At 39.4% G+C, this 14,127-nt stretch overlaps 1 protein-coding gene across 1 annotated transcript; it reads right to left on the reverse strand.

Moving 5' to 3' along the window:
* Positions 1 to 967: 967 nt before the first annotated feature.
* LOC113113064 (protein phosphatase 1G-like) lies at positions 968 to 8,739 on the reverse strand. Its single transcript, XM_026279218.1, has 10 exons — positions 8,242 to 8,739; positions 7,958 to 8,027; positions 7,075 to 7,160; positions 6,301 to 6,424; positions 5,324 to 5,736; positions 4,768 to 4,896; positions 4,165 to 4,399; positions 3,922 to 4,051; positions 3,444 to 3,540; positions 968 to 2,281 (listed from the first exon to the last, which is right to left on the reverse strand). The coding sequence occupies exons 1-10, from the start codon at positions 8,350 to 8,352 to the stop codon at positions 2,093 to 2,095; spliced, it is 1,584 nt and encodes a 527-aa protein (XP_026135003.1). The 5' UTR covers positions 8,353 to 8,739; the 3' UTR covers positions 968 to 2,092.
* Between the last annotated feature and the right edge of the window lie 5,388 nt (positions 8,740 to 14,127).

Raw genomic sequence — 14,127 nt, forward strand, 5'->3', positions numbered from 1 at the left:
TTAAATTTGTTTAATTGTTCTTGTTCTTTGTGTTATTATAGTATAGAAGTTTGGTTGTGCAGTTCTTTTTTTTTTTTTGCATCTGTAGAGAATCTGAATCATATTTAAGAAGTTGAATAAATAACTCATGTATTTTATCTGTGTAGTGGACACAAGTCGGCTTTGAAATGCATGAATATGATTGCATTATGGGATATAAGGCATCTACAAATAAATGCCGCCTGAGAATTTTTTTTGTTTTTTGGTGATAACGTTTATCCACTTGGTGTTTTAGTGGATATATGAAATAATTTCTTCTCAGATTCACACAGGTGTCTCCTATAGAATCACTAACTATCAACATGATAGAGCAGTGGATCCTCTGCAGTGAATGGGTGCCGTCAGAATGAGAGTCCAAACAGCTGATAAAAACATCCACAATTAATCCACACAGCTCCAGTCCATCAGTTAACATCTTGTGAATACAGATACGTGGTTTTAGGCACTCTGCAACACACGTCCCTCATCTGCTCTGTATTCAAGGTAAATCATAGATTCCTTGGGCTTTTTGCTTTAGTACCGCATGGCAAAGTTACTTAAAATGTGCATCTCTAATGGTGATCACTAATACAATTCATGAAAAGATGGGAAAACTTAAATGTATTTTTAAGAGGGTAGCATCTTCAAGTTTTTATATTATATCACACGGTTCATCAATTCATGCCAGCATTGATAAAGCACACCTTCAGCACTCATTCATCCCTATAGAAGAGCTTTACTACACCTGAACCTCACTGTGGGAACCAGGCACTCATCACTGCAACACCTTTATTTTATTTGATAAATTACAGGAGTGTGTTCTCATTTGCAACACATTTTATCACTTTAAGAAAACAGTATTCTTCTAGTAAAGAGTACTTGCTGAATTTAAGTTAAAGTGTACTCTCTTATACAGAGAACTGTAGTTTACAAAAGCACAAACAACAAATCCATTTATAGTTGTTTAATAATACATGTTAATTTATGTGGGGGAGGGGGGTCAAGTGCTGTGAATGGTTATTTTTAACAACTTTGAAAGTAAAAATATTAAATTCAGTCTAATGAGTTTAAAATGTGCATGTATATTTATAGAAAATGTGCCTATTACACGCATGTCACCACTGTAGTACAATGACTGTGCTTTGTATTTGGAGCAGTATTTAATGTTTAGCACACAAACAACAGATAGCACGGACAGACACCAAATTTCCTTGCTGCTTGAGCAAACTTCAATTCCCCACAAGAAAAACATCTTTGCTGTACTTGTCTCCACTTGTTTATTAATACAGAAAAAGTTGTAGTTCTGAGCAATGGCTTCCCTGAACAACCCACCAAGATGTTCTGAAAAAGTACCAAAATATATTCCAGAACACGTTGTATAATGAATTAGATGGATGCTTCAAGATGGAGGACAATGAGAAAACTCCTATTTTGCAGTGAGGATTTCTACTCTATAACTGCAATTTACTGAATTACTTCCAAATAAGGTATTGATCCCAATGTTCACCTTCTAATGGAAACGAAAGATTTATTACTGACATTAGGATCAATAGCAACGCAAACAGAAAGATGTTCTTCACTAACAAGAAACAAGGGAGAAAGGAATGTCCGTGTAATTCAGCATCAGAGACCATTTCAACACGATTATTGAAGGTGATGGCTTCCTCAGGAAAAATATAGACAAGTATCTTTCATCACATTATATTTAAAAAAAAATGCATTTGATCAATACCATATTGGAGTTCAGAAAAAAGGTCACAAATACTGACAATGATCCCCTACTAAATAAAGAAAGAGAAATCAAATAAAGTTGACAGTTATTGGAAAAACACTATGTACATAAACGAGGAGACAGACTCGTGTGTCATCTCTGCTACCATACTGCGCTTTGTTTATTCAATTATCAACTACGGGACAAATGGTCTGGGTTTAACAGTTCTAGTTGCTTGCGTCTTTGAATTGTTTAAAACTAAAACGCTCTTTCTTGTGGAGCGATCCTTAAAACGTTCCCAGTGGTCTGTATTCAAACGGGAAAGTGTCCTGAAGATGATCAACACATTCAACAACGGCACTTCTATTCAGTTTTGGGTTTTTTGCTGTCGTTGGCGTTTTCCTCCTCTGCGCTTTCCTCCGGCTTCCGCTTCTTGCTGCTCTCGCCTCTGTTGCTCCCGAGGTGTGGGGGGAAGGTGATGATTACACAGGTCATGTTGTCACATCCTGTGCCGTCTCCCGAGGTGTCTGGTGCCAAGCAGTGGTCCAGCAGCTAGACGGCAAACACAAGCACTTCTTAGCAAGCGGACTGATTGTTTTCTTCATGGTTTATAATGACTACAAGACAATATTAATGCAAGTAATAATTATTTAATAATTTCAGAAACCGGGATATATACAGCAGCAAAACAACAAATGTAAATGGCGTGTAGCCTCGTAGTATTTTTACATTAAATAAACACTGCACCAGACTTAAGTAAATACTAGGGCCAGGACTTTAACGCGTTAATTGAGATTAATTAATTACACAAAAATAACGCGTTAACTAAGATTAATTAATTACAGAAAAAAAATTCCCGCCTTTTTAATAACTTATTTGTGCACCGCGGAACGTTTCTCACTGGATGAGTTTCCGCGGACCCATTATACTGGAGCACCAACTAGCATTCGCATATCACCACAGCAGCACATTGAGCCTCAAGTATCACCTCAACGCAAAACATATAGCAGCTAGTGTGGACTTTACACTTTATGTTGAACTATGTATTATTTTGTTGGTGCAACAGTTTATGTTGAACTCTTTATTGTTTTGGCCAAGGTTATTGAGAGTTGGACTTAGTATGTTATGGCCTCTGAAGCAACAGAGAGATGTTTTCTAATAGTCAGGGTTTCCAATGTTCTGAATGTAATTGACAGTGTTGTGTTTTACTTAAAAAAACACTTTACAGAAGGTTCCAGCACATATAAGCTTCCTGAATTTCTGAAATGTACTATTTCTAAATTGTTTCTAAATATGCTATTGCTACACTTCATGGCAAAAATTGCACTGGTCTGCTAGACTTGGTTGAACAAAGATAAACAATATTTTGTTGCTTAAGCTTATGTATTCAGTCATTATTCAATGGTATACTATAAATCCATGTGAAAAAAAAAAGACTTCTCACTGTTCTCAGGTCAACATTTATATGCGATTAAAATGCGATTAATTTCGATTAATTAGTTACAAAGCCTCTAATTAATTAGATTAATTTTTTTAATCGAGTCCCGGCCCTAGTAAATACATTTAAAAGTCTCTTAATACATATCTGATGGAGTTAACATTACCATCTTGCCAAGAAGAGTGCTTTAACACGAGAGCGTGTCACACATCTACAGAGCTGCATTACTGAAATCATAAGAACCTTTAAAAACACAAAACAACTTTCAGCACTTACCTCTTCAATAATGGCAGACAGGGGTCTGTTTTGACCAGCCTCAGTTTTTAACCTCTCATTTACAAAGTCCACCACTTCTTGACTGCTCATCACATTCCTTTAAACACACCAAAACAAATGTAACCACACAGAAAATGTAATCAGCTCACTAGAGGAACTCCTTCAAAGCATTTCTCATGCAAGGTACAATCACACATCAGAGTGAAATCAATGTGAACATTACATTCAATGGAGTGACTACATTATACCTAGATGTTATGCACGTAGTCATCACAGTGCAGTGAACAAAATTAATTTTTACCCCGATCAATCACGTCAACAAAACGTGCTAATATAGCCAATTACATGCACAAGGTAGATCCAAGAACTCAAAGCAAAATGTTACTTTAAAAATGTAAAATGCGACCTTATCAAAACCTCTCACAGCCCTAAAGATCCAACTTACAAAATCATGTTATATTTGAGTTATTAGTCTTACCAGATGCCATCACAGGCGATAACCATAAACTGGTGGTCTTCGTTGAGAGTCAGCACTTTGACATCAGGTAGAGCAGAGATCATCTGTTCCTCCGGGGGAAGAGCCTTGTTCCTTTTATAAAAGTGATCACCTTCAAGAAAACACAAGAACATCTGTTACTGTTATACTGTTTTTAACCAAAAACTAAATGTGCAAAATAAAAGCATTTGCACAGATAAATGAGCCAGGAAGCAGCAGTGTTACCAATGGCTCTGGAGAGGTTCAGGCCTCCGTTGACGCGGCCGTCCATCGTCACCTTCCCTCCAGCATTCTTGATCCTGCTCAGCTCCAGCTCGTCCTCGGGCTTGTGGTCGTAGGACATGTCCACCGCCTTTCCCTTTTCAGACACCACACACCTGGAGTCTCCAGCGTTGGCCACGATGAGCTGCTTCCCACGAATAAGAGCAACTACAGCTGTGGTGCCACTGTCTGAACCTGGCTGAATAACCGAGAGAGAGAGAAGTAAATCAAATGGACTACGCACATGGTCATGTGATCCACTCCTTACACAACCTATTTGAAGTTTTCAAAGCATTGGCTTCAGGAAGAATTTGTTCACCCAAAATAATATGCATGCTTATTTTTATTTTTAAGCTAAATCTGAATGTGTTTGCTACAGCACTGGGGATGATCTGTCCACAAATTCTTCATTTGTGTTCCACAGAAAAAAAATAGCAAAAAGGTTTCTGAAGAACAGGAACAACATGAAGACCGAATGAGATCAGAAACATTATCACCTGCTGCATTTCATGAACAAACACTACATTCACAATGAACCAGATCTCAGAGACCATGTGACATGCTCACCTCCTCTTTGCCGTCCATGCCTGGCAAGCACATTTCCTCCTCTTCATCGGTATCCTCTTCCTCTCCCTCTTCTGTGTCATCCTCTTCATCGTTCTCACTGCTGTTCTCATCGTCCTCCTCACTGCAGTCCTATTGGCCAAAACAAAAAGAAAGAAATAAATGAAAAAAAGTTACAAAGAAAATAATACCATTCATGTAAAGTAGAACTTAAAAAAAAAAAACATTTCAAAATAGCATTTAGTACACTGTACAGTACATACTGTGCCATATATTTAGAAAATAAACCAGTTTAAGTTTTTGATTAAAAAACACTAAAAAAAACTTTCTATTTTAATAGATTTTGAAACGTAATTTGTGACACAAAGCTGAATTTTCTGAAAACAACGACCTCATTCATTGTGTTTTGTCTGCCCACTCTGAGGCACAAGTCATTTATTAAATGAAAATTATTATAATCAGAGGCTTCTCCTACTTTTCTTAGTAAGCAACACAGAACCTCGGCCATAACACAAACCTAGTCCTGAACTGTCCAAACGTGCTAGATTAATCCCCTCACCTCTTCCTCACTACCCTCCTCTTCATCTTCTCCCTCCTCGGACTCTTCACTGTCCTCGAAGAACTTGGACTTGGCACTTCCTGGAGCAGGAGCTGCAGAAGAGGAGCAGGAAGGACCAGCATCAGAAGCAGACGCAGCCGCCCGTCTGCAGGCCCTCATCTTGGAGCCTGCGGCTGCATCTCCAGCACCCGCTGCCTTCTCCTTCCCATTGCTGTCAGCTTCAGACGCCCTGCTTCCCATCTCACCATTGACTGCCTTCTCAGCATGAGATCTCTCTTCATCCTCAGACTCTTTAGAGGCACCCGGAGACGGCTTTTTGGCATTTTTGTTTTGGTTCTGTCCGAAGCGGCTAAGCAGCTCCTCAATTGTCATGGTGGCCTCTTCATGCAGCAGAGCTGCTTCTTCATTATCAACTGACAGGAAAGGTGAACGTTAATTCATAGCAGTGAAACTGTTCGCATTTTACAGCTTAGGTGACAAAACACTGACTAAAGCTCATTATCGGAAACCCTCACAACACACATTGCAATTGCTCGTCACTTATATATTGAGAAGTATCATTACCAGATGTTGAATTTAAAAATAGCATTGCTTAGCATTAACCAAATAAGAAATGTAATGCAAGTGTATCTTAAGTATTAATGTTGCATTAATTAAACAGCCCACCAAAATAAGAACAAGACCTAAAAACAACATTTCTCAGGATGCTCAGAACAATTTCTATAAGATGAAAGACTTAAAAGGGAAGTAATCTCCATAAGACAGACTGAAAACTATAAAAACACCAAAACACATTATAATAGGATCTAAAGCATTGGGAAGCATCTTAAATCTTCCAAACATTTCTTTAAATCTGTCTATGGACACTCGTTTTCTTTAAAAGACAGGACGAGGGCATATTGTTGTGGATAGTAGAAGACCCTGGAGTCCAAAGGTCATCTAAAGGTAAAGGCCACACATACAACCCCGACACTAACCATCATCTTCATCCGCTACTTTTTCGGCTTCACCCTGAGGGCGTCCAGCTATCTGAACCAGTTCCTTGATGACTTCCTGTGTGGTGATCCGGGCATCTATAGCCAGGAACGCATCTTCCAGAGCCTGGGAAGATGACAGCAACCAGCACAAACATAATGGCTATGTTTACATGCACAACTTTTGTTTCAATTGGACTGAAGTAATTCTGATTGATGCATCTGAAAGTAGTGTTTACATGAACACTAAACCAAGAGATTGGCTTGATGAGCACGTTTATATGTCGCAAGCTTCAAATTAGCATTGGTTTTTTGACCATACAGAGTGTATGCCACTGTTTGTGCATGATAAACATTTTAGGAGAATGGCTCTTTATTTTTTTTAAACTGTACACTTAATATTTATCCATTTCTGGGCATAATTTGGCAACAGTGAGAATATAAACCACTGTGCCGCGCTGCTTATATCGATCACACATTAAAATGCAGATTATTTGATTGCATGTAAACGTAGCCAGTGACTATCCCCATTTTCAGATATGATATAATCTAATTAGACTACAGAAAGGCACGTGAGACAATAACGACAGTCAAACACGGTAATTTTCTGCAAAACCCTTCTAATCAATTCAGAATGATCATATTTACACACATGACCTCTACCAAAATACCACAGAGTAGCAGGCATGAGTCAATTAAAGGATCACAGCAGTCGCGAATGATATGGATCATTATCAGACGAGCACAAACAACCGTCTGAGACGCAGCAAGGGTTACCTTTTGCAGTTTGCCATCCTTATACGCCTTCTGCTCTTTAATGATGTCAGGTAAATACTTGGAGCAATACAAAGCCACCTCTTCACCTGGAGATACACAGTAATGAAACGATCAAACTGATAACTCATCCAAGAATCGTATTCACCCAAAAATGATTTGACCTACTGTACGTTAGGGCCACAAAGTGAGAGTTTAAGTGAATAATGACAGTTCACCCAAAAGTAGTACATTGATAACCAAGCAGTTGACGGTAGCCATCACCTCCCATAGTATTTTTTGAGTCAGTGGCTATCGTCTACGGTTCTGTTACTAATGTTATTTTAAATGTTCAATAAAAACAAGAAACTCACAGGTTTGGAACATCATTAGGGTGAGTAAATGATGACATGTTTCATTTTTGGATGAACTATAGCTTTAATGGAATGGTTCATCCACAAAAAAGTTAATCATTGCAATTCATCAGTTTCATCCATCTGTGAAACATAAAAGGTGATATTTTGATGAATACTGGCAACCAAACTGTTTTGGTTTCACCGTATACACAAAGAAAAGAGACCAAAAAAAAAAAAAAAAACGTGATTTAGGTTCCACAGGAGGAGGTTATTCAGATTTTTGGGTGAACCACCACTTTAAGTCTTTTTTTTTTCTTCGCACAATACTATGATATATTGACTATTTATATGGTTCTTTTTTGGAGGGTTGACAGACATGTTTTACTAAAAAAAAAAAAAAAAAAAAAAAAAAACTTGTTGTCCACATGAAAAAGTAGCAGACTGGTTTGGAGCGACACTGAATCTGAGAAATACAGACTTGTCATTTTCGGGTGAATTCCCTCTTTAAAGTCTCTTACACGTGTTGTGGCCCATACAGGTCAATAGCTTACCTCCATGACCATCATAGACCGCAAACATCGCGGTTTCCTCATCCAGCTCCGGGATGCAGTTGTGCGCGTCCTAGGAAACAAAACAAGCCGTAAGAAAAGAGCTCGTGACGGGAGTCCCTCTGACCTCACTGGCGCACATCACTACTGCCAAACAAAACACACAACACAGAGCTAACACGATCACACTTCTATGAAGATCAAACACCGGCTAGAGGTCACTCTCTCGTGTTTATGTTCAGATATCATCAGCGATCCACAGAGAGTGAATTCAGCTGTGTGTTTACCTCCATAGACACCCTCCAGCCCTGCATGGCCGCGAAGCCGAAGCTCATGCTCTCGCTCCCGCCGTCGCCTGTGGTCTTCTCCGTGTTGGGCTGAGACAAGTAAGCTCCCATGACGGTTTCGTGGATGAAAAGCGCGTAAATGAGAGAAATCCGGTTTGCTGAGTTCAAGGGCAGGTTTAGTGTCTGTGTAAACTCAGCTCTTGTCACATTTCAGTGTGCAGTGACCCTTAGATGAGAGCAGACCGGTGTGTTACTGTTAGCTGCTAGCGCTGCTGATGGAGTTTATAAACGAACAAACACAAACGATAGAAGAGTCCAGACGAGTCTGCCAGAAAGTGAGCAAACTCACTTTAAACAAGGAAGGGGATAAACGCGTATTTGATTTAAGTCTCTTGAAAAACAAAACAAAAAGCCCTTAACACGTGTGAGTCAACATAATCAACAGCTCTCCAGCAAACCCATTTCACAGAGGGCGGACCTCAGGCTCACCGGAAGCGGAAGTCTGCTTATTTAGCGACGGGTCTTCTTATTCGTCAAGTGTTTTTTGGCGGTTGGCAAACCAACCAATTTGTGTTTTTACCGCCACCTTCTGGACTGGTGTGTTTTAGGACTATAAGCACTATACCTTCATACCTTCACTTACTCACATTATCAACTCCTCTCTTCACTCTGGAACATTTCCCTTAGCATTCAAGCAGGCTCGGGTAAGCCCACTGCTCAAGAAACCATCTCTAAATCCAGCGCTTCTTGAAAACTACAGACCGGTATCCCTTCTTCCATTCATTGCAAAGACACTTGAGCGAGCTGTGTTCAACCAGCTTTCTATGTTCCTTGGACAGAACAACCTCCTGGACAGCAACCAATCTGGCTTCAAAAGTGGCCACTCAACTGAGACTGCTCTGCTCTCGGTTACTGAAGCCCTGCGACTAGCAAGAGCAGCTTCAAAATCCTCGGTACTCATCTTGCTGGACCTGTCTGCTGCTTTTGACACTGTTAATCACCAGATTCTCTTGTCCACCCTCAGAAAGATGGGCATCTCTGGAACTGCTCTCCTGTGGGTTAAGTCCTACCTCTCTGACAGATCCTTCAGTGTGTCTTGGAGGGGTGATGTTTCAAAGTCACACCACCTTGCTACTGGGGTTCCTCAAGGCTCAGTACTTGGACCACTTCTCTTCTCCATCTAGATGACATCTTTAGGATCTGTCATTCAGAAGCATGGCTTTTCTTATCACTGCTATGCTGATGACACCCAACTCTACTTCTCATTCCAGCCAGATGACCCGACGGTAGCTGCTCGCATTTCAGCCTGTCTGAGTGACATTTCTAGCTGGATGAATGACCATCACCTTCAGCTTAACCTTACAAAGACTGAACTCCTGGTGATTCCAGCTAACCCATTGATTCATCACAACTTCTCTATACAGCTGGGCTCGTCAACCATAACTCCTTCGAGGACAGCCAGAAACCGAGGAGTTGTGATGGATCATCAATTAAGCTTCACTGACCACATTGCTACAACGACCCGGTCCTGCAGGTTTGCCTTATACAACATTAGGAAGATTAGACCCTTCCTGTCAGAGCAAGCAACCCAACTTCTTGTCCAAGCTCTTGTTCTCTCCAGACTGGACTATTGTAATGCTCTCCTGGCGGGCCTTCCTACATGTACTGTCAAGCCTCTGCAAATGATCCAGAATGCAGCAGCGAGGGTTGTCTTCAATGAGCCAAAAAAAGCTCATGTTACTCCTCTCCTCATCAGGTTACACTGGCTACCAGTAGCCGCTCGCATCAAATTCAAGGTACTGATGCTTGCCTACAAGACGACCACTGGCACGGCACCAACTTACCTAAACTCACTGGTTAAATCCTATGTGCCCTCCAGAAGTTTGCGCTCTGCAAGTGAACAACGCCTTGTGGTGCCATCCCAAAGAAATTCAAAATCACTCTCACGGACCTTTTCCTGGACTGTGCCCAGCTGGTGGAATGACCTCCCAATCCCAATTCGTACAGCTGAGTCTTTACTAATTTTCAAGAAACGTCTGAAGACTCATCTTTTTCGCCTGCACTTAACCTACTAACACCAGTACTTTTCATTTTCTTGTCTTTGTTCATTTAATTAAAAAAAAAAAAAAAAAAAAAAAAAAAAAAAAAAATATCCTGGCTATGCGTTCTATACTAGACTAACTGAGACTTGTCATGGCACTTGTATACTGTTGTTGTTCTCCTGTTGACCTGACTGCTTCTATTGTTCTCATTTGTAAGTCGCTTTGGATAAAAGCGTCTGCTAAATGATTAAAATGTAAATGTAAAAAATGTAGCACTAATTTATTAGCCTATCAAAAAGCCTATCAAGAATCCACCCTCTTTAAAATAATCAAAGTTTGTTGCTTTGCAGCCTGAAATGAGGACAGAAAGTGTTTTTGTCTCTTTTTATGACAGTGTGATCAATAGAGTTAAATACAACAGTCATTAAAATATATTGAAAGTTATTTGCATAAATAGAAAAGAGAAGTGTCCCCAGTATTGATCCCTGGGGCACACCTCTTTCTCACATAGGACTACACATTGTTTTAAATTATGCAGGTATGAATTTAACCACAAAACACATTTTAACACTTTATTATATTATAACGCTATATATTTTTAAAAAAAATGTTTATACTACCAGGAGGATATGATGGAAATAAAATTTAGGGTTTAATGCATTAATGAACAGATTAAAATGAAGGAAATTAAAAGAATGTATTTTTGCACAAAATGACGGTAGCCTGCCATAATCCACATTTAAGAAAATAAGCGGCTTTCTTCTTTATTTTAATTATGTTGTTTAAATATAATTACATTTATGTACTCTGTTCATTCCCGTTAGTATGGCCACAAGACTGGGGACACACACTTGTGTCACTTCCTGGTTTTATTGACAGAGGGCGCTCAAACACAAAACTTCACACACATTTCAGTGACATTTTATGAGACCACTTGAGTCTAATCATTTCCATTTATCGATGCTTGTAAAATTGCAGAACAACCACTATCAGACACAACAACTTGAATCCCTTTAAGGTTATTGTATTTGGTTTTATTATATGCTGTTACCTTAGAGTTCTTGTATTCTATTTTTAATAATAATAATAATAATAATAATAATAATAATAATAATAATAATAATAATAATAAAACTTGAGTCAGATCACCTGTCACATTTGATTGTATTTTTATTTTTTAAATGATTTGTTCAGTTTTTAAATTGTAGCACCTTTTATATGATTTTGACTCATTAGACCTGAAAGCATGAAATCTTTTTTTTTTATTTACATATTTTTTATGTTTGTTTACAACAAAAGATCAACAGCTTCTTTAGTCAGATGACTTTTATGAACATTCTGCACCTCCAGGCGAGATAAAGTCAACTTCTGTGCCATCATTTCTCTCAAATCCTGAGTTGAAATCAACAATCTGACTGACTTTTCACCAAATCTCCCAGAGAGGGTCATCCCCCAAACCTGGCTGAAAAATGAGAGTCCCTGCTGTGATTGACGTTTTGAAAGAAGCCCGTCCAGATGGAGAGGTGTGAGAAAGTCTCTCAGCAAAAGAGCCTGAGGGGGGAGGAACATTATTCCCTCAACTGCTGAGTCACATGAGCCTCTTTGTTTGACCCACAGCAGCTGATATGTACAAACACTCGCACATGGCTGGAGCGTGGGACTGGTGCGCCACTCACCCACCTAAACAAACAATGAAGAAAAACAGCAGACATCTAAGAAACAAATGACAGTCGAACAACTAAACGAGTTTGAGATGCTACTGAACCTCGTTCTTCTCGATAAACCACGAAGGTCCTGCTAGCACACACCGTCTGCCCTTTTATAATTACTCGGTGTTGTTATTCATGAGGCTTTCCAATATTCACAGACTAATGAGATGATCGACACCTAATCAGGCTTACATTTCTCCTGAAGTGGCCTGAGATGTGTTTGTTCGCTTTGGGAGGGGGAGAACGAGAGTTCCCCTCTCTCTCTGTCTCTTGCGCTCTCCCCTTTTTCTCTCCTTGATGTGAACAACTGATGACCCGGGAATGCACGATCCCCCGGGGATTAGGGTTTGCTGGAGTCTATGGGTATGAAACACTGCCATCTGCCACCGGGCACATTCATATACTCGGCAGAAGGCCACATCATTTGTTGATTTAAATGGAGAAGTTAACTTTCCCAGGACTGTATGACCCTAGCACCCCCAGCTCCTATGCAATACTGTCTGTGAGCCAACGGGAACGAGGCGTATTTCAAGGGATTCCCGTTACCACATGATGATGGATCTCCTTCACACAATATGGCAGTGTGTCTGTGGACTCTGGGGGTGTGGGAGCATCTCCTCAGTTGATTGGTAGAATGCTAATGATTCTGAGAAGACTCAAAACGGCTTCATCCGAGCTGTCAGAGCCGGAGCACCTAAGCTGCAGACACAAAGTCAGGCTTCGGCTATTGTTGGACCAGATGCAAGGGAGGTACTTCAGAGCATTGGACTGAATGCTGGAGCTAAGTGTATAATTAGCCAAACTAACTGATCTCAACTAGTCGTTATCAATCTTGGGGAGTAACTAGTTGAGATTAGCGAATTAACTACATTTTACATTCGTGACAGTAGCTCAGCTGTGGTGAAGTGTGAGAAAATACAGTTTTTTTTTTACTGATATTTGGATCACATTGTATTGCACTCGCAGCCAGCTACGAAAAACGCAAGACGCAAGCGGTGGAATGGGGGAAAAGCGCAAAGTCTAGACTTTTCTAGACTCTAACTTTTAAAAAAGTTTAACTTAGTTTAACTTGAGCTTGTCCAGTGAGCATGTTTTCATAGAAAAACAATGGTGAAGTATGTATAGTGCAGTGGAATGTAAAAACACGTTCTGTGTGAACGGTCCCTTACAGCTGAGAAAACAAAAGCTGCAAACATTCATTTTAGTTTCAAATGTCTTATTCACTCATTCAGTCACTGAGTTCCAGTTTAGAGATGGTTTTTGCTTCTATTTAGAGTAAATCTGTCTGTTCAGTGTAATACTAATTGATGCCTGCTTTATTTCAGGCAAAATAAACATGATTTTTATTATAAAAGTAAATGATGTTATCTGGTTTATATATTTAATAAGACATTAAATCCGTCCTAACTATCTTCAGTCTTCAATACTTAATTCTAATGTGCTTGGTGCTCAAGAAACATTCTTTATTATTGACACTCGTAAAGTTGTGAAAGGGGAACAAATGCAGGGCTTCATATTATGGCGCTCAATCGCAGGAAGCCCCGCCTTGTGAATGAAAGAGCCAATCGCTAATCAGTAAAGTCAGCGTGTCACTGCAGCTGCCGTTAGACGTGCGTCTAGGACTGCGCTTTCAGAAGCTGAAAACTAGCTTTTTATAATGTTATTTGAGCAAAAGAAATTACATTTATGACACAGTTGTTGTCAGATTTATTTGGTGATTTCTAATATGAAACTTAATCGTAAACATAGTAAAAAGTTTGGGAGAATTTCATGTTTCTCATAAAAAGTATTAGTAGCTGCACTTGCATGCCTGAGACAGTTCCTTTTTTTGGAAATAGAAACCTTTTGTAATAATATAAAAGTTAAAATTCACAATAACTGTGAAACTGTTAACCTTTATTAATGAATGATTGTGTAGTTAGCAATAATTTCTAAGTTGATTGTAGTGTGTAAGTGTATTTTAACTCATTTTTGAGCAGCTTGAAACTGCAGATGTTATGGTTTTAAAGTAACTTCTTAACTCTGCTTATTATCCATGTGACTGTACCATTCAGTTTATTCTTGTTTGGGCTGGAAACACTGGAAACTCTTGTCAGAAAATAATTCTTAAATGTTGAATATAAATGTCACATACT

Source organism: Carassius auratus, chromosome 13 (genome assembly GCF_003368295.1).
Source record: "Carassius auratus strain Wakin chromosome 13, ASM336829v1, whole genome shotgun sequence".
Classification (NCBI taxonomy): domain Eukaryota; kingdom Metazoa; phylum Chordata; class Actinopteri; order Cypriniformes; family Cyprinidae; genus Carassius; species Carassius auratus.